General features: G+C 40.0%; 1 protein-coding gene across 3 annotated transcripts in view; it reads left to right on the plus strand.

Annotated features, from left to right (window-relative positions):
- PCGF5 (polycomb group ring finger 5) overlaps positions 1-20,098 on the plus strand; it is a 62,984-nt gene that overhangs the window by 12,348 nt on the left and 30,538 nt on the right. For all 3 annotated transcript variants that reach the window (XM_003783695.3, XM_023509520.1, XM_023509519.1), the window contains exons 3-6: positions 7,516-7,612; positions 16,227-16,282; positions 16,399-16,458; positions 18,279-18,427. In XM_003783695.3, the coding sequence (XP_003783743.1) occupies positions 7,516-7,612; positions 16,227-16,282; positions 16,399-16,458; positions 18,279-18,427 (362 nt within the window). The remainder of the gene's footprint in view (positions 1-7,515; positions 7,613-16,226; positions 16,283-16,398; positions 16,459-18,278; positions 18,428-20,098) is intronic.

Raw genomic sequence — 20,098 nt, forward strand, 5'->3', positions numbered from 1 at the left:
TTCCTTTCATTTCCAGTAAAATAGAAAGTGAGGTCCTCAGTGGAGAGTGAGGCTGGAGGAAGATATGTTGGGGGCTTGAGGAGAGAGGAGAAGGTATGAAGTGCTGGCAAGAAGCATAATGGACTTGGGGCATTGAGTGTGACAGCAGAGGAAGGATCCACTTGAGGTTCATGGTCATGACTTGAAGGTGAGAGACCAGCTAGCATGGTTGCGTGTTTTTCTCCCACAGTGCAAACCTGTGCTCTCGTAGAAACAGAAGACAGAGAAAGTTGGACTTAGCCGGGGTTGATAGTTCAGCTGAGCAAGTATGGCCAGAGAAGAGAGAGGCAAGGGAACTGAAGTAGAAAAGAGCAGATCTGTCAAGGATGTGTGCGTGCAAATGAGAGTCTTGATTGATTATGGGATTCATATTGGCAGGGAGGAGAATTGGGGCATTGCAGCAGTTTGCGAACTACCAGACTCTACCTTAATCTGGAAGTCCCACCTGACTCCATGAGCCAGCCTACCGAAGCGGGGGAGCCTTTCTTGTCTTCCTAGACCTTTCAAGTCTCCTTGCCTGCTCAGTCTGAGATCTCCAGACCATGCTTAAATCCCCAGACTCTGTCCTGATACTGCTCAGCAAGTTCTGCTTTGCTGACTATTCTTTTGTCTTAACAATAAATAAATAAATCAGAAATAATAAAGTGTTCTACTCATTAGATGCTAATGCTGTCCTTTTCTCCATGGTACTGCAACTCAGGCCTTTGAATGAAATGTGCCACATATAACAATATAAGAGAAACAAAAATGTTCATTAGTTTCTTACATAAAGCAAGGAGGTACTATCTCATGGAAGCAAATTACTGCTATTCTGGAAATTTTTCAAAAAATTATTGTGTCTCAGATAAGAACACCTACCAAAACCAGGAATCTGATGCCTCCTCTCTTTGAACATGACCATAGTTCACTAATAAACTATTAGCAGATAATAAAAGCTTACCAGACCAAAGAAAGTTCATAAAATGAGTGTTACCAAGAAATGCACATAGAGATTGTGAAGTGCTTAAAAAAGGAGGAAAAAAACATGCATCTAAGTTGACAGATAAAACCATATCAGTTGAGCATTACTAGTGAAGGGCTACACTAAAGACATGAGAGAAAAGACTTTCCTTTCTTTCTTTTTTAGAGACAGAATTTCACTTTGTCACCCTCTGTAGAGTGCTGTAGCATCACGGCTCACAGCAACTTCCAGCTCTTGGGCTTAGGCAAATCTCTTGCCTCAGCCTCCCAAGTATTTGGGAGTACAGGCACCTGCCACAACACCCGGCTATCTTTTTTTGTTGCACTTTGGCCAGGGCCGGGTTTGAACCTGCCACCCTCGGTATATGGGGCTGACGCCCTACTCACTGAGCCACAGGCACCTCCCAAGACTTTGATTTCTTAAAAGTAGGAATTTGTGTAGATATCTTTGTACCTTCGAAGCTGGGAGGCTTGCTCTCTGTGATACAGAAGGGAAATGAGCCGACCATACATCCCATATGACAGCAACAAATGACCTTGTTCCTTTTGTGTAGATACGTCCAAGAACTTGAAAATGGGAAGTAGGATAGCTCTTTAGTAGTTTCAACAATGAAATCAGCATGTCATCGTGCATCAGAGGAGTGTATGCAGAGTAATTGAGAGGAGATAGAACAAGCCAGCTTCAAGACCACTGGGGCTGTACTGGAATTGTACTAACATAAGGTTAAGGAATTAATGCATAAATGGAGAAATGTTGGTTAGTCTTGGATACAGCCCCTACCTCCAAAGACGGAGTGTTCTAGAGGTGTTCTATCCACAACACAAAGATAAGCAGTTCTCATTCAGGTGAAACAATGTGTCTTAAACATGCTAGAGTTGCAAGACTATCCCTAGGACAGAAATGGCTACAGGGAATTAATACCAATAATGATAGAGACATTTCAGTTTCCGTTCGCAAGATCATCTGTTATTCAAGGTTGGTGCATGTATCAAGCTAGTCATTCTGGTCCCAGTTCTCCTGGTTGGGATGTTATGCTCCTTTAGTGGGGTAATTTATAGTAGTAGCTCATATTTAGTGAATATGTACAGGTTACCAGACATCGTAAACCAGTAAGCATTATATATACTAGCTCATTTAATCCTCGCAAGAATCCTGTGAAATAGGCACCTTTATTACTTCCCTTGTATACAGAGGCACAAAGTAGGTAATTTGCCTAACGGCAGAACTGTGCTTCAGATCCAGGCACTCAGCCTCAAGGTTATCCAGAACAACTCTCAGTTGTGCTGCCCGACCTCAGGGTCTTATGTAGGTCTGCATTATGGGGTGAGTAGACATTAGTGACATAGGCTTTTGATTAGTTTTGTTCTGTGACAGTGATTTCTTAATGGTGGTAATAAAGGAACTCTGACAATGGTTAAGCAGAGAACCAAATCCTGGAATGGGACCTCTGGCGGACGTCCTAGTGTAAGGTTTTTGCGACCAGCTCCTGGCTTCTGTTTGGCCAGTGGTTCCCAGTCATCTTTTGGCTGTGTCTGTGAGAGGGCTTTGCAGAGCCAGCGTCCTGTTGCTTCTCTCTCAGGTCTTCTGATGTGTCCAGGATGGAGCCTGTGAGTCTTTTAGAAATTAGAATTCTTTTAGAAATCACATTATTTGTTGTGACACCCGCTTAAATTTGAGAACCACTGCTTTATCTGACATAATGACTTTACTAATTTGTACAATAGCCTAGTTTAAAGCTAAGAAATTGTAAAAGTAGTTAACTTCAGGTAAAAGTTTAATGCTGTTTGTGACAAGCTAAATATAAAGATCAATTAAAGATATGAAATCTTGCCGCCAGAGATCAGATGTTATTCATTCTAAGATGCTTTTCATAGTGATTCAGATTTTAGACGTGGAACTGCAGGGCCCAGGGATGGATGCTGTCTGCTGCACAGCTGGGTGGCTGCAGCAGCCTGCTCTGACTTTCCAGCACTGCCTGCCTTCTTTGCCAAAGGGGGATAGTAACAGCTGTAACTATTATCCATACAAAGTCCTGAGCCTAATATTTGATTAGTGCTCAGTATATGTTAGCACTTGTTATTTTCCAGCTGGGGATGTCTTTGGTGAGCTTAACACCTGCCTGATCCAGGTGTTTCTTATAGCTACAGCTATAAGAGTAGCTAATGAGAATGAAGACTCTAGCTCAGGCGTCCTCAAACTACAGCCCGCGGGCCACATGCAGCCCGCCTAGGACATTTATCCGGCCCGCCGGGTGTTTTTGCTGCCACTGCCTGTCCTGCTTAGCAGCTGACTCGTCCCGGAGCCCGCAGTCCGGCCCTCCAACGGTGTGAGGGACAGTGAACTGGCCCCCTGTTTAAAAAGTTTGAGGACCCCTGCTCTAGCTGGTCTCCATACATAGTCTTCACCACAGACCAGGACCTTTTAAACATCATTCTTAGACCAATTGAGTTAAGCAGTATACAGCAATCAAGCAGTTAGAGAGTTTGGTATTAAATCCTTAAGATATTTTTAAAATGTGTTTTACACTACTACAGACTTCAAATTATAAACTAAGAATCAAAGGTCAGTTTTGTAGTTGTAAGAAGTTTTTCAAGGGAAATTAAATCTTCATTTTGCTTTTCTCAGTTTCTCTAAACTTCTGGCCTATAGTTCCTCATGTTCTAATTTATATAAGGTTGTGCTTTATTTAATATTTTTTAAAAGCCATATGGGAGATAGATTTTCTAGAGTTTTTTTTTTTTTAACAAATAAGCAATCTAAAAGGGCTATTTCATGCAAAACATACAGTTTAAAAGGAGATCTAATTCTACAAGTAGACATATTGAAGGCTCCCAATATTAAGAGGTAAGACATTTTTCTATCTATTGTAGATCTGTAGAAATAAAAATTGAAGAAAATGTACCTCATTGACATGCATTGGTTTAGAAAGTGGATCCAAATTCTGACTTTACCCACTTAACTGGCTTCATGTTTTTAGGCAGCATTCCGGATTCTCTATGCTATTCCTTCATCTGTAAGAGGTCTGATACTGCTACCTGATTGATAGGGTTGTATTGAGGATGAAATTAGTAAGTCTGTGTTGATGAGCACGGATGCATACATGTATGTTGGATATATGTATATGTTTAGGACAATGCCTGGTACTTAAATCTTTAAGTGCTAATGATGATAACAGTGATGACAGCAGCCACTAAATCATTTAAACTAAGAAGAAAATGCTAGAGTTTATGTTGTTCAACATTTTAAATTTTTCTTTTTCCAGAACTATCTAAAAAATTTAATGAAAAAAAATAAAAATAAAAATAAAAATAAAAAATTTAATGAAAAACAGTTTTGGGTCTTAGCCTCTGGGAAAAAAATTTTGAAAATTCATAGCAGAAAACCTGAACTTAAGCCTTTCTGCTGTTATTCACCAGACTAGACAAGTGCCCTGGCCTGTTGAAATCTTTTCTTCTACAAGAGTAGAGTAAGATATGATATCTTTAAATGTTGGTGTGAAAAATGAATTGTCTTCTTGAAGGATTCTGTCTCTATTTAGGGCAACACTCCTCAGTAGAAATAAAATGTGAGCCACATGTAATTTAAAATTTTTCTAGTAGTTGCATTAAAAAAGAAGTGAACTAAATTTAATAATATATTTAACCCAATATCTGAATATTGTAATTTCAACATGTAATTAATGTTATTGATACTATTTTTAAGTCTGTGAAATCTAGTGTGTATTTCATACAGCACATCTCAACTTGAACTAGACATATTTCAAGTGCTCAGAAGCCACATGTGGCTGGTGGCTGCTGTATTGGGCAGTCTAGATCTAGAATATAGATTAGTATTCCCTGTCAGTGTTCATGGTAGTGCTGTTGCTTTGGCCTTAAGCAGTTAGCTTAGCCATAGTCTTAAAACTGTGTGTACCTTTGGATGCTTGAGCTTTACATCTCTTTCATCAGCGATCTAGGTTAGTGTCTTTGACCCAAAGGTTAGGGTCCTACTCTTCATCTGTTGGCTAAGCCTGGTGAGGACTTGCTCTGGGCAAGTCACCTGCGTTGTATTTGGTTAGGGCTAGTAGAAGAACAGCGATTGCTGAACATTGAGTATGGCAAACGTTTTGAACCACAAGGATCAAAGCAGATCAGGATTAGGCTTTGTAAAATTCCTTTATTCTTGTTACTTATCTGTCCTTTTTTGCCTCTGTCCTAAATTTCAGAGACTTAACTAGCATTCCCGGGAAAAGAGCAAATACCAGCGTTCTTCTAAGGGAATTCATCTTCCCTGTCCTCCGTTTCAACTTGGCTTAGCAAGGCAGCCCTCTCTTCCCAGTCATTATTTTGACTTTTGATGACATTTAGAAACCCTTTTGGGGACAAGAAATTTGAGGGGCAGAGAGGGTATTCAGTTCTAAATGGTTGCCCTAGGCTAACTTTTTTTTTTTTTTTTAGAGACAGAGTCTCACTTTGTTGCCTCAGTAGAGTGCCGTGGTGTCCCAGCTCACAGCAACCTCCAGCTCCTGGACTTAGGCAATTCTCTTGGCTTAGCCTCCAGAGTAGCTGGGACTACAGGCACCCGCCAAAACACCCAGCTATTTTTTGTTGCAATTTGGCCAGGGCCGGGTTTGAACCTGCCATTCTTGGTATATGGGGCCAGCAGCCTACTCACTGAGCCACAGGTGCTGCCCACCCTGGGCTAACTTTTCATATCTAAACTTTTTTTTTTTTTTTTTTTTTGCGTTTTTGGCCAGGGCTGGGTTTGAACCTACCGCCTCCAGCATATAGGGCCGGCACCTTACTCCTTTGAGCCATAGACGCCGCCCTATATTTAAACTTTTTTAAGAACTGGTTTTCTGATACTGTTATTACCCAAATTTGGGGAGAATTGTAGTGAGGGCAGTGTGTCCTAATAGCAGTGTGTAATAGTGAAAAGAGGTGGGTAATATGGAGTTCAAGTGTATTCATCCAACAGAAGCCTGCTTGGGTGTTACCTTCTGAGGGAGTCCTACCCTGAAAACTGTTAGTAACGGAGCTGCCAGCCCCAGCATTCTGCCTCGACCTTATTTTGGGTGTTGAGGGATAAAGATATCACTTATTACTGACTAAAATGATTTGTTTGCCTTCCTAAATAGAATATAAGCTTCATAAGAATGTGGACTTTGTTTTGTTGACACCTATGGCCCCAACTCCTAGTATAATGCCTAGCTTTCAGTAAATGCCTATTGAATCAATGAATAAATAAAGGAAAAGGAAATGCTGTTATTTTCTATATGTACTAAACAGTTTTAAAATTTGGTATCTGGTAGAGTTCTTCCCAGATCATTGTTGCATTGGTCATTATCTGTGATGTTTGAATGTTCAGACCTAATCTCAATTGTAGGAGTCCTTGTGTTTATTTTTGACCAATCATGTAGACAAACTTTTACTACTTTTAGACAGTGGGGGTCATGAGGAGGGGGCTTGAAGTATCTTGAAATGCACATGTAAAAGAGAAGTGGGGGATCCAGTCTATATCACGTTAAAATTTCATATTGTACAGGGTAATAAAATGGAGAGTGGGATATAGGGATAGGAAATTAGATCAAAATTTTATGGTTCGGATGCTGTAAAAATGCCTAAGGTGTGGGCGAAAGACAGTTGGCATAACAGGTAATAGAAACTTAGGTAGAAGATGAAGAGAGGTCTACATTTGCTTCTTTTGCTAAAAATGTTTGGATTACCTACCTTGCCAGGGTGCGTCTGTAACAACCTGGGAGCGACAGTGGCATTCCTGTCTGTGCACAGTGTAATGACTTGCTGCTCACAGATCATGATTCCCTGGAGCCCACAGAGATCAGTTAGTATCAGTTGGTGGAAATGAGGGCCCTATAGACTTGTGGCCAAAAATCTACAAATCAGATTTCCATTATCTTTGTTTGGAATTTGTGTTTAAAATTTTAATTATCTGGGTCAGTTTCTTAATTGTTCTTCCATTTTATCTCTCAAGCCTTTGTACCAACTAGACACCATTATTGGTACCTGTGCTCTATGGGATTGTGTGAGCACAGAGTCATTACACTGTGCAAAGGCTGGGAAGCCGCTGTAGCTCCCAGTTGGTCCCAGAAGCACGCTGGCAATGCAAGTAACCCAAACGTGTTGAAAGCTTTCAGATTTTAGTAAGAACTACTTAGGTTGCATTCAAATAAATTTTTACCAAAAGACCTAGTTTTTACCTTTCTCAGTTTTACCTCTTTAAATGAGAAAAACTTATTTTATGCAAATGCACAAGATTTCTTAAAGTAAAATGAACAGAGTAGTATTTGGATTGTGAATATATTGAAGAGTAACAATAAGAAAATAGTATACAGACCTTTAATTTGTGGCAATAGGCTTTCATTTCAGTTGGGCTTTGTTAATAGTGTTACAATTTTAAGGTTTTATGAAATTTGATTAATAATCTTCCTGTTGTAGGTAATTTTAAATTATATTTAATTTAAATTTAAGTGGTAGTTCATATGCTGCATTTTAACCTGATATCTTCTTTCTTCTTAGTCTGTAAGACTTGTATTGTCCAGCACTTTGAAGATAGCAATGATTGTCCAAGGTGTGGCAACCAAGTTCATGAGACAAACCCACTAGAAATGTTGAGGTAAGAAATGTATTTTACAGTTTATCTCATTTACATGAATTGTATGAGCTCTTAATTTTTCATGTGTATTGTCGGTGCCTGTTGTGGGCACCTTGTCACCACACGAGTAAAAGCAGCCAGGACCACGAATTGAAGGTACAAATGCCTGCAAGAGGGGGGCTCCGCATATTTCAGGGAGTGCCCTGAGCAACCTCTGCCTTTTATTGAAGCATTATACAACAGGTGTGGGGGCCCACACACAAGAGCTCCGTGCTCACCACGTGCTCTTCTCCCCCCCCCCCCCCGACTCCCGCCATGCTGTACCACGAATGTCCAATGTATAACACCTGCTTGCTAAGGAGCGACCCATATTATCTCACTAACACATGCAGCTGCTTGAGGGCTTGTCTCTGGGCAGCCAAACGTGTCCATGCTGGCAGGAGAGCTCTCGGCTCCTCCCTCAAGACTCTGTGGCCCTGTAAGCCTGGTGCACAGTTTCCTACAGTGTATCATAGTGTTTCTTTCTTTCTTTTTTTTTTTTTTTTTTTTTGAGACAGTTTCACTATGTTGCCCTTGGTAGAATGCTGTGGCATCACAGCTCACAGCAACTTCAAACTCTTAGGCTTAAGCAATTCTCTTGCCTCAGCCTCCCAAGTAGCTGGGCCTACAGGCACCCACCACAACACCTGGCTATTTTTGTTGCTGTTGTCATTGTTGATTGATTGGCAGGCCCAGGCCAGGTGCAAACCTGCCAGCCCCAGTGTATGTGGCTGGCACCATAGCCACTGAGCTAGGAGCGCTGAGCCCCATAGTGTTCTTAATATCTTTGTTTAGTTAATACAGGTCTTATGAATTTTATGATTTTAATTTTAAAGTATTTTATTAAGGAGAGTTAGAAAGTCAGGTCGTACATCCTAAACATTTAAGAAGTACATTTCCAAATTAAAATTGTAACTCTTTCTTAGGCTCTCTGAGTGACTTTAGTTGCAGCTGCTTTCATTATTTTAATACTCTTTACATTTTGTTGAGCAAATGGTAGTGGAAAAGGGGCAGAAATAATGGACTAATCTTAGTACTGTTGATTTTGTAAAACTTAACCATGTATTCAAAAATGAGTATATGTAAACATTGATGTAAAATTTAAAGAATTTTTAAGACTACCATTTACTTGCCATTCAAATAGGACAATAACATATTTTTAAAGCCAGGAGTCTATGAGATCCTAATATAAACCCTTTTTTATTCCCATATAGGAAATTAATTCATAGCAGTGACATGATTTACCTAAGTGACACCTCAAATGTCACTTCCCAGCGATAGGCCAGGTTCCCTCACCACTGACCCCATTTTCTTAAGGACATACACATCTGAAAATAGAGCTAAATATTCTCTAGAATCTTTTATAACTCTCTTATTTGTGGGGTTTTTGTCAGCCTATAAACCTGGATTTACAGGTCATTAAATATGTGTAAGACTTTCTCTTTTTTTCAATTTTTGTTATCTGTAGTTGGAGTAATGTGTCTACAGGTAAATGTCTAGCCCAGTGATTTTCAAAGTGTGGTCCCCAAACAGTTAGAGCCTTGTTAGAAATGACAGTTCTCAGACCCCTGACCAGACCATCTGAATCAGAAACTGGGATCAGAACCCACTTCGTTCAGCAAGCCCTCCAGGTGATTCTAGTATGTGCTACCATTGGCGAACTACTGGTCTGTGGTTTGTCATTCTGGGAAGAGCTTCTACTAGTTGGATTTATATCAGTACTTTTCAACCGGGGTGATTTTGCCCCTCAGAACACATTTAACAATATCTAGAGATGTTTTTGGTGGTGAGGTCTGGGTGGGTGCTACGAGTGTCTGGTAGACAGGGACTGGGGATGCTGCTAAGCATTGATGCACAGGATAACTCACTCACAGCATAAATTATGCAGGCCAAAACGTCAACAGTGAGGATACACTGATTTAAATAATTCAGAGAACAAAACATACTTTTTATCTCAAATAACTTTTTCCTATTTTTTAATCAAAAACTGAACAGTACTAATAATTATCTACTCCATTTTAAAGTGCCACATCATAAAACAATTTACCTTAATCTCTTGGTTCTCACCATTAGACAGCCGAAGGAACTATTTAATTAAATCTAATCTAATGCATGATATCATATTCTTTTAACTTTTTATTTGGAAATAATTTTTTTTATTTTTTCTGAGACAGAGTCTCACTTTGTCTTCCCTAGTAGAGTGCCATGGCATCACAGCTCACAACAACCTCAAACTCTTGGGCTCAAGCAATTCTCTTGTCTCAGCCTCCCAAGTAGCTGGGACTACAGACCCACCACAACACCCAGCTATTTTTAGAGATGAAGTCTTGCTCTGGCTCAGGCTGGTCTTGAACCCCTGTGCTCAGGAGATCCACCCACCTCAGCATCCCAGAATACTAGGATTACAGGTGTGAGCCACCATGCCCAACCTATTTGGAAATAATTTTAAACTTACAAAGAGTCCCCAAAATAAAACTAGTGCAAGGAACGCTTGTATTCTTTTTATCCAGATTAGTCTACTGTTAATATTTTATTTCATTTGATGATATTTTATTATCATCTATATGCATACATTGTACATTTTATTTTTTCTGAATCATTTTAGGGCAAGTTACATATATCATGGCCTCTTAAATACTGTAGTGTGTATTTTCCAAGAATAAGAATATTATCTTTCATAACCACAGTATAATTGTCTTGGTATAATATTTTCCATATTCCAGTTTTGTCAGTTTATCTAATGATATCCTTTATAAATGTTTTTTCTTCCTGAAATTCCATTAAAATTACTACAAAGGAATTTTTTAAAGACAGATTCACAGAGATAACAAGCACAAGAAATTCTGTGTCTTGGCGCCTAGGATAGCTTCTGGAACTTAGTAGATTCTCAAATACTTGTTGAAAGGATGAGAAGAGCTATCAGCACAAACTGAAATCTGGAAAGCAGAACGATGGTGGTGATGGTTGAGCAGACCCGGCAGGCCTCAGTATTCCAGGAGACTAGGGGGTGTTACAAGGATCTTTACCAACGCTCTCCCCAGCAGGCTTCCTCTGATTGGCCCAAACTAGGTCTCATGATAGCCACTCTGTGAAGTGGTGGGGACATGGGGGGTGGTTGAGAGACTGTAACAAAATCACCAAGATGTCCCTCTGGCCGGCCATGTTGTTTCCAGAACACAATCAGATTTTGTTAACAAGATGCAAAGCAGATTCAGATTCCTTCAGTGTGTAGTAGTGTCCGCTACACAGGTGGTAAAACATTTACCTACTCCGTACCCTATGTCAGGAGGCTTTTGAAGGATATACTGTAGGATATACCAAGAAAGAAGGGGCTCCAATGCAGGAGGGAGATGAAGGACTATGGCAGCTGTGCAGCAGACCTGGAAACAGGCATCTGTATGGCACTGTCGGTCCGGTGTGGCAGCCGTCAGCCACACGTGGCTGTCAAGCACTTGTGATGTTGCCAGTACAGCCAAGGAATGGCATTTCTAAATTAACTTAATTTCAGTTAGAACTTGAGGCAGAGTAAATATTTTCCCATTAAATATAATTATTGTTAAATAAAAATTACTAAATGTATTATTAAGTATATTTTAATACATAAAATTATTAAACTTAGTTTTACATAAAACTTATAAACTACTTTTATTAATGTGCCTGCTAGAAAATTGAAAATATATATTTGACTCGTTCTTCTCTTAGACATCACTGATATGATGATAGGAGGAGGCTGGAGAACAACTGGGAATCCTGCGTTTAGCAAATAATTCACTAGTTGCCCGTTTTGTCCAAGTGCCATTCTAGGTGCTTGAGGTCCATTAGTGGACAAAATAGATAAAGTTCTTTGTCCTTGAAACATTCATATATATATTTAGTGAGAGACACAATAAACTACATAATAAGTAACTTGTCTGTTAGAAAGTGAAAAGTACAGAGGGGAGAAAGGAGAAAGTGTTGCAGGGGGAGGGTGGTAAGTGAAGGAAGGGGCAGATAGCAGTTTTAAATATGATGGTGAGCAAACACTGGAAGGCTACGAGGGACTTAGCCTGCCTGCTCCAGGGAGCAGCGCTCACACAGTCGGGCGTGCACCTGTGTCTTGCTGGACACCACCAGGGAGAGCAGGGAGGGAGAGAATACCAGGTGATGAGGGTAGAGAGATTATTAGAGGCCAGATTAGGAAAGGCTGGGTGGGCCACTGCAAACAGTTATACTTTGAGTGAAATGGGGAACCACTGCAGGATTTTGTTTATAGGATTAGCATAATCTGACTTAGTCTTTAAAGGAACAATTTGGTGACTGTGTTGAGGAAATTTGCGTATAGCAAGACAAGGGTAGAAGCAGAGAGAACAGTTAGGTAATCATAGTGATCCCTGTAAGATCTGGGAGCGGATCCTGGTAGCAGGATAAGAAATGGTCGTATTATGAATATAGGTTGAAAGCAGATCGAATAAAATCTACCGGATTTGCTGATCAATTTGGATATACGGTGTGAAATAAAGAAAAATGTGGAGCGTGACTCTAAGGTTTCTGACCTGAGCTCCTGGAGGAATGGAGTTGTCACCAACTGAGACAGGGAAGCCTAAGGATAGAGGTCTGGAGGGAGAGGTCCACCAGGAGTTCAGTTTTGGACACGTTGGGTTCTTCGTCATTTCAAAGAGAGAGGTATGGGCTGGAAATAAATACGTGGTAGTCTTCAGCATATAGAAGGTATTTAAAGCTGTGAGGCAGGGTCAGATCACTTAAGGGAGTGAGTATGGAGAGGCAAGAGCAGAGTCCAGGAGCATTCCAGGGATGAGAGGAGCATCTGCAGAGGAAACTGAGTGGGTACAGCCAGAGAGGCGTCAGAGACGACACAGTTACCGTCTACCTAAGTGTTGTTCATGGGTCAAGTAAGGTGAAAACCATGAAATGACGGTTGGATTTAGCAATCTGGAAGTCATCAGCCTTGAGAGCACTTTCTGTAGAGCTCTGAGGCAAAAACCTAATTGGATTGTTTTGAGAGAGATATGGAGGAAGAGAAATTCGCAACAGTGAGGATAAACAGTTCTTTCAAGTTTCACTATAAATGGGAGCAAAGAAATGGGGAATGGGGAGTTGCTGTCAGGAGAAGGGCAGTTTTGACATGGGAAAAATAATGGCATACTTGAAGAGCATGATCTGGTAGAGAGCAGAAAGTTATTAAGACAGGAGAGTGGAGAATGGAATCTGATCGCATAAGAGGAGAAATGGGCTTTGTGTGGGAGCATTGGCAGGTGACCTGAGCAGTAGACAGGCAGGGAGTACAGGGTGCAGATCCTGTAGGTAAGACAGTGGCTGGAACCTGTGGATGTTTGTTTTTCATTGAGAAGAAAGTGTTTGTCAGCTAAGAGTAAGGATAGAAGAGGGGGATGCAGAGGATCAAGAAGAGAAAAAAGTGTGTTGTCCAGGGGATTAAGAGGACAAATTGCATGGAGGAAATGCCACATGATTCCTGGCAGCCTTAAAGGCACATTTGGGTTTTAGTTATGAATTTGAAGGGATGTGGTATGTTTTTAGATAGCCATGGGTACAAGTGCAGAGTTGATGCAAAGTTGGATTTAACCAGAGTTGTCCTTGCACCAGATAATTTTGAGCAAGCGAGAGAGAGACAAGGTTGCATATAAAGGAGTGACTTTAATGACTGAGCTGGGATCAGATCAGTTCTAAACTAGAATAAGATGACAGAGAGCATCAGAGTGGTGAAGAATGTCTAAGAGGAAATAGAAGTGAAACCAGCTGATTCATGATTTGTTTGTATATAGTGAGAAGAGATGCTCTGAGTTTGGGAATAGGCAAATGAAAAATAGTAGGTAGGAACGCCAGGGTAGGAGAAAAATTGAATGAAAGTTTATCTATAGAGTATGGTGAATATTTATATGATCATAACCATGTAAACACTGGTTATGAAACAGAAAATAAAACTGTTGGGAAGATGGGATTAGGAAAAACGGTCATATTGGGAGAAACAGATTTACCAGGATGATCAAGTGAATTAAACCTTTCTCTTTCATAAAAAGAAGTCAGAAAATTCTAAACAGCAGGAAATGCATGGCTCTTAAAAATATATATATTAAATACTGGAAGCAAAGATTAGATTTAAAAGTGGTTTCCCCTGGAGTTGTAGGAACCAGGAACAGGAAGGCTGGGCCATGAGAATGTTGTATTTTAACATAGGTTTTGTTGGAAAGTTTTATTTTTAAATTATGTCCTTGTATTTGATTAATGAGTGTTAAACTAAGAAGAAAAGTACTATTTTTTATGTAAAATAGTTTGGGAAAACTTTGTAAGTGAGTTAGTATTTGAGTTAAGTCTTGAAGAATAATAGCTAACACTGGTTTGGTTGTAGAGTAGGAATAGAGTATTTGAGCCAGGGAGAAAAACGGACCAGTAAAGATAGGTGTTCTTGGGAGAACTGAACAAGCCAGGTGCTTAGAGAAGATAGACCCCAGAGGGACATAGTACTAGTGTGGGTTGTAGACTGGTCAGAAGTTACATAAGCACTTGAAGCCAGGTAGTGGGGAGAAATCGGTTCTCGAGCAAGGTAGTAATCAGAGTGGGACTTGAAGATTCATCATGAGCATGCTGGGCCCTGCTCTGAGCAGGGTGGTGATTGGGGGAATAGAAGCACGGAGATGGGAGTGGGGAAGGTGTGGCTTGGGGGGAGCATTGAGAGGGAGCTCCAAGTGTGGCTTGGTGAACAAATCTGTGAATCAGGGAGAGAAAGAGAAGTCAAATAAGTCTTTTTATTTTTAGTCTATTTGGGAGAATTATGGTATCATTTAACAGTTTTATCTAAAAAGGATGACAGTGAGAGAGATATCCAGTACCTTATTGGAGGAAGACAGATGAAGTAATCTTGACATAGATGAACAAAAGGAAGTGAGCAGAGACGTTCAGCATCTGTTTGAAATATAGAACGTGAGCTCAGCAGAGAGATGTGACACATAGGCAGTCAGAGAGGTAGGTAGGTAGGGAGCCAGCTGGACAGAGAGAGAGAGGCAGGTGAAGTGACCTGCCCCGTATGTTGGTGTTGAAGGGATTCCCGGGGAAGACGGCCCATAGAAACGTCAGAGAGTGCAGAGCGCAGAGCAAGGGAGGAAACTCAGATTCAGAAGTAGTTGGAAAAAGAAAAATACGGACAAAGAAAGGACAGACAGGGAAAACACCTGGGAAGGGACATTTTCAGGGAGGCAGTGTTAGGTAACACTTCAAACTGCCGCAGAGCAATACAGGAGAAAAACTTTTAAAGTAAGTTTTTTTTAATTTAAAATGTTAATTCTAAAACTTTAAAGCTGTTCAGTATGGAAGCTATGAATGATTTTGAGGCTCCAATAAAGCAAAAGAAGCAACACAGAGTATGTGACGGAAATAACAAAGGCTTTTTTAGAAGAAAAGATTGAGAAACGCAATGATCACTTAAAAAGGCGAGTTAGGCAAAGGCTTCTGGCTTTTTCGATGTGAGAGACCTGTATGTGTTTGTAGTCATGGAAGAGTAACGCCGGTGAGCAGGATGAAGGAGATGAAGGAGAAGAGGGTACTGTGGGGGCAGAAGGAGGGAGGGGGCATTGACAGGTGCGAAAGGAGAGTTAGACAGCAGGCAGAAAAGGTAAGAGATGCGTCAAGGTAAATAGTTAGATTTTTTTATCTTGGAAGATAGAATGAAAAAGTAGTCTAAATTGCTCAGAAGAGAGAAATGGAGATTATTATTATTATTTTGCAGTTTTTGGCCAGGGCTGGGTTTGAATCCGTCACCTCCAGTATATGGGGCCAGCGCCCTACTCCTTTGAACCACAGGCACCACCCCAGATTATTTTCTTTATAGGAAAAAACCAGAGTTATGGTAGAGATTTTTGAGAGTGGGTATTACCAGCTATTGCTGCATAAAAGGCCACTCCTAAATTAATGTTTGAAACCGTAAGAGAAATTTATTCCTCCCACTTCCGTGTGTTAGCTAGATGGCTCTTCCGGACTGGGCTTACCTGTGCAGCTGCAGTTTGCCTCGCAGTGGGTCGTCTGCTCCGGATCTTGGCTGGGTTCTGTCCCGTGTTGGAGATTGGGCTGTCTGGACTGGCCTGGATGGCCTCAGCAGGGCTTGGCTCTCCCCTGCATAGTTTCTTATCCTCCAGATTTGCTCTTGTGGTAGCGGGATTCTGAGAGAGAGAGACATTGAAAAAACCCACAAGCGTGTACCTCTTCAGGCTTAAGCTTAGAACTAAGCAGTGTCACTCTCGCCATGTTGTGTTGCCTAAGTAGTTTTAAAGGCCAACCCAAATTCTCCAGACAGGGACTCTATTTCAAAGGAAATTGAACTCAGGAGGCATTTCTAAGTCATGTTCAGAGGGTGTAGATGTAGAGAGAGCTGGGGACTGGGACCGTGTTTGTTTCCCGTGTGCCACTGGGGAAGGCAAGACACGGGCACCCTCCTCGGCCGAGCAGCTCCGTGTGGATGTGTTACATCTGTGCATCGTCTGCCCGTTCCAGTAATGTAAAATACTGATCTCAGACTGTTTGCATTTTGCATTTTGGTGTCTTTATTGTTAGTACATTCTTTTTTTTTTTTCTTAACCCTCCTTTGAAGGTTGGATAATACACTAGAGGAAATTATATTTAAGCTGGTCCCTGGACTACGAGAACGTAAGTTACTTTTGAGGTTCTTGCCCACTTTCATGTTTTGTGAAATTAATGTTTCTATTAAAGATTTCATGATTGTTCCTTTGGTTTTCATATTCTGTTTTTTTCTTTTAAATTAGAAGAACTTGAGCGTGAATGTGAATTTTGGAAGAAAAATAAACCTCAAGAAAATGGACAAGGTGACTTTTTATAACATCTGTATGACAGCATCTCTCAGATTGGTCAGCTTTTTGTAGCTTTGGTGAACTAGTATCTTTCTTCAAGCTCAAATTTTTCCTGCACAAAATTGATGCACCCTTTATTTGCATTATGAACCTTTTTCTCTCTATAAGATTTTGTATAAATGTGTGTAGATCTGGAGTCACTCTTGTTGAAGGTAATTGGAAATAGAGGAAATTGGACTTTGGGAATAGAAAGGGGTGGGGAGATGAAATAGAAAATTGACCAGATGATTATAGCAGTAATTTCTGGAGATCTAAGGGAAACTGAAGTAAGAAATAGCCACAGTGTACAACTAAACATCGAGGGGGGGTTTGTTTTATTTATTTTATACATTTGTTTTACTATGGGAGGGAACTTAGATGTGGCTGATAACCGTATACATACCCACCGGGATTTTGCTATGCTCTGAATGAAGTTTTTATAGTTACAGCTCAGATGATACAAACTTACATGTCCTGGAGATTTAGAAAGTATTTCTGGGTCCCATGGGGTTTTTTCTCATCATCCACTGCTAGGTATTCAAATTTCTCGTCTGGTTTCCACCTGACTCAGCAATTAGTAATTTTTAAAAATAATTTTAGCAAAGTGGTAATAAACATTACTGAGCAGAGGAAAGGCTGTGAGTGTGTATGTTATCCATATAAAAGGACAGCTGAAATTATAGAGAAATAATATCCTTCCATTTTTAAAATAAGAGATTTAATTCAAGATATCCTAAATATAATGGAAATTTTTTAAGGATAAAAAAAATTTTCTTTTCAAGGATGTGTGTATGTCCTTAGAGGCTCATTTGTGAGCTTCGTCTCCCAATCTTGGTTTTCCCATAAAATCTTAGAATTATCAATTACACATAATTAAAGTGAATGAGAAAATGGCATCATTCTTTTTCATCTGTAAAATGAAGATCACGAATGTGTTAGTTCAACTTAATTGTGCAAGGGTGTTTTCCTAAGCAGGGAACATTTGAAAATAGTTCTGACTGGAATAAGGGTAGCAAGGGACTTTTTTTTTTTTTAAATCTATAACAATAAAATGGGCAAAGAAGCTAAGCCAGATCACAAAAAAAACAGATTTAACTAAAGGCTTGTTTTACCCAAATGTACGTTGCAGTTAGACATTAGCACTATGTAGTAAAAATATAGATATATATGGGTAATTAAATGTTCCAGTTTTTGACTACCTGTTGAAGAGGACAGGAGCCCTGGGGATTGTCATCCAGAGTTACTCTGTGACTGTGTATCATAGATTGACTTGTGAAAGGCATGGCTTACTTTGTGATTTCTTTCTCCCTTTTCCTATTGTTTCTACCTTTTGAAAGTGTCCGTGATATTCAGTGTTCAGTGTGAATGGAGAATTTGGCTCTTTTCTTGGAGCTTGGAGTTTGGTTCATAGAAGCCCACTCCTGTTTATGTGGGCCCCGTATACATGGAGAAGGAGAACTCACTTTCCCTTTACGGTCCATCCGTAATGATTTGACTACAGTTTGTCAAGAGGAGCTGACTTGTCATTTGTGGGCCTCTTTCCTATAATATGCTTGGCTGGCTAATTTTTTCAAATTTTAGCTTAGAGGTATTTCATCTGGAAATCTTCCCTGAATCTCTGCTTCACCCTCCAAATTTGGCTTTATTGCCTCTTTTACTATGCCCTGCGTACCCCATTTTACCTCTGCTATCCTCCATTTGGTTTTTTTTTTTAACTTATCCTTAAATGGTGGTGTTGCTTAACTCAAAAATCAACTTTGAGCTATAACTAACTTAGTTTTGTTTAAATTATACAGATGATACTTCAAAGATTGACAAACCTAAAGTAGATGAACAAGGTGATGAAAATCAAGACGATAAAGACTATCACAGAAGTGACCCACAAATTGCTATCTGTCTGGATTGTTTACGAAATAACGGGCAATCAGGGGACAATGTAGTAAAGGTGAGTGGACAAGGACAGTTGTATCCTTAGCATGGCTTTTTAGTAAACCCTTGATCATTTGTTGATGGATTTTCTAAGGTTTCAAAATGTTCGCTTTGAGAATTTTTGTTAATATAATTGAAGAGAATGCCATCTGACAGTCCTATGCCTATAAATAAAAGGTCATGCAATTGGCTGCTCTAAGCACCTGTTTTCCCAACTCCCACAACTGAACTGTCCTGAACCAATGCCACCATCTAGTGGCTAATGTCAGGAATCACACCTCTATTTCTCCTCTCCACCTCCTTTTACACTCGCTTGGGCGGTCGTGTGTGTTGTTTATCCCTTTTTTAAAGAGTAGTAACCAACTTAAACTCAGAGAATTTCATGTCAGGCTGTCAACCATTTTATTTATCATCTTCTAATTTTAACCTTTATTTCTCTATTTTTATTTGTAACGACAAACTTTCCCTATCGTGGCGAGTGTATTTTACAGATAATATAATCAGCTTTAAAGTAAAATCGGATGTTGTTCAGAACCTCTGAATGTTTAAAGTTCCTGAAGACTCTCAGTTATTTCCTATAGAATCTCCATTTCTAGTACTGTTTCTTTCTGTATCTGTTAAGTGAACCTTTTCTTAAAGGGTCATTCAGAAAGTTGGAAATATCCTACTCACTTTTATTGGTCGTCTTTGATCTTTGAATGGTGTTACTTAATGTTTTCTGCTTTTTTTGTTGAAAGAAATTTTTGTTTTCTTTACACATGCTCTTTATACTTTAGCTCTTAACTAGATATTTTGTTACTTAATCCTAGCAGGTGTTAGCCATTGAAAATATTTCTCTCTTTGTATTCTGTTTTATTCGAATGCCTGTATTCGTTGTCTCTCATTTTCCTTTGCTACTGTGTGAATCTGTAGGCTGGTGGGTTGAATTTATTATTAATATGTTTGATGGTGTTTTCCTATTGGGAAATGGAAAGCACTTTTTCAGATCAGACTGAGTTTCCCCAGACACTTGCAACAAAGACTATGCATGTACATGAGCATAGTGATCCAGCGCCTGTTTGTCCACCATGTGGGTAGTAGTGAAAATATAGGTAGTTACAAAAAAGCTTTCACTCAAGGAACTTGGTTAGGGCTCATATATACAAACAGCGGTAATATAATCACAGGTAAGATCACAGGTTTAGTTAACAGATGTAATAAAGTACAGCAGTCTTTAGAGAAATGACCACTGTAACTATTTATCATCCCAGGCTTCTCTATTGTTTTAGGGTTTCTTTGTTTTGTTTTTTTGAGATAGTGTCTTGCTCTGTTGCCAGTCTAGAGTGCAGTGGCATCATCATAGCACACTAAAACCTCAAATGCCTAGGCTCAAGCAATCCTCCTCCCTCAGTCTCCCGAGTAGCTGGGACTATAGGCACATACCACCATGCCTGGCTAATTTTTCTATTTTTCTGTAGAGATGGAGTCTCGCTCCTATTGGTCTCAAACTCTTGGCCTCAAGTGATTCTCCCACCTTATCCTCCTGCTAGGATTGCAGGTGTACACCACTGTGCCTGTCCTCTAGAATTACAGGTGTCCTCTAGGATTACACGTGTGCCACTGTGTCTGTCCAGTAGGATTACAGATGTGCCGCTTGCCTGTCTCTAGGATTACAGGTGTGCCGCTGTGCCTGTCTCTAGGATTACAG

This window comes from Otolemur garnettii, unplaced genomic scaffold, assembly GCF_000181295.1.
Source record: "Otolemur garnettii isolate 467f Iridium unplaced genomic scaffold, OtoGar3 scaffold00008, whole genome shotgun sequence".
Lineage (NCBI taxonomy): Eukaryota > Metazoa > Chordata > Mammalia > Primates > Galagidae > Otolemur > Otolemur garnettii.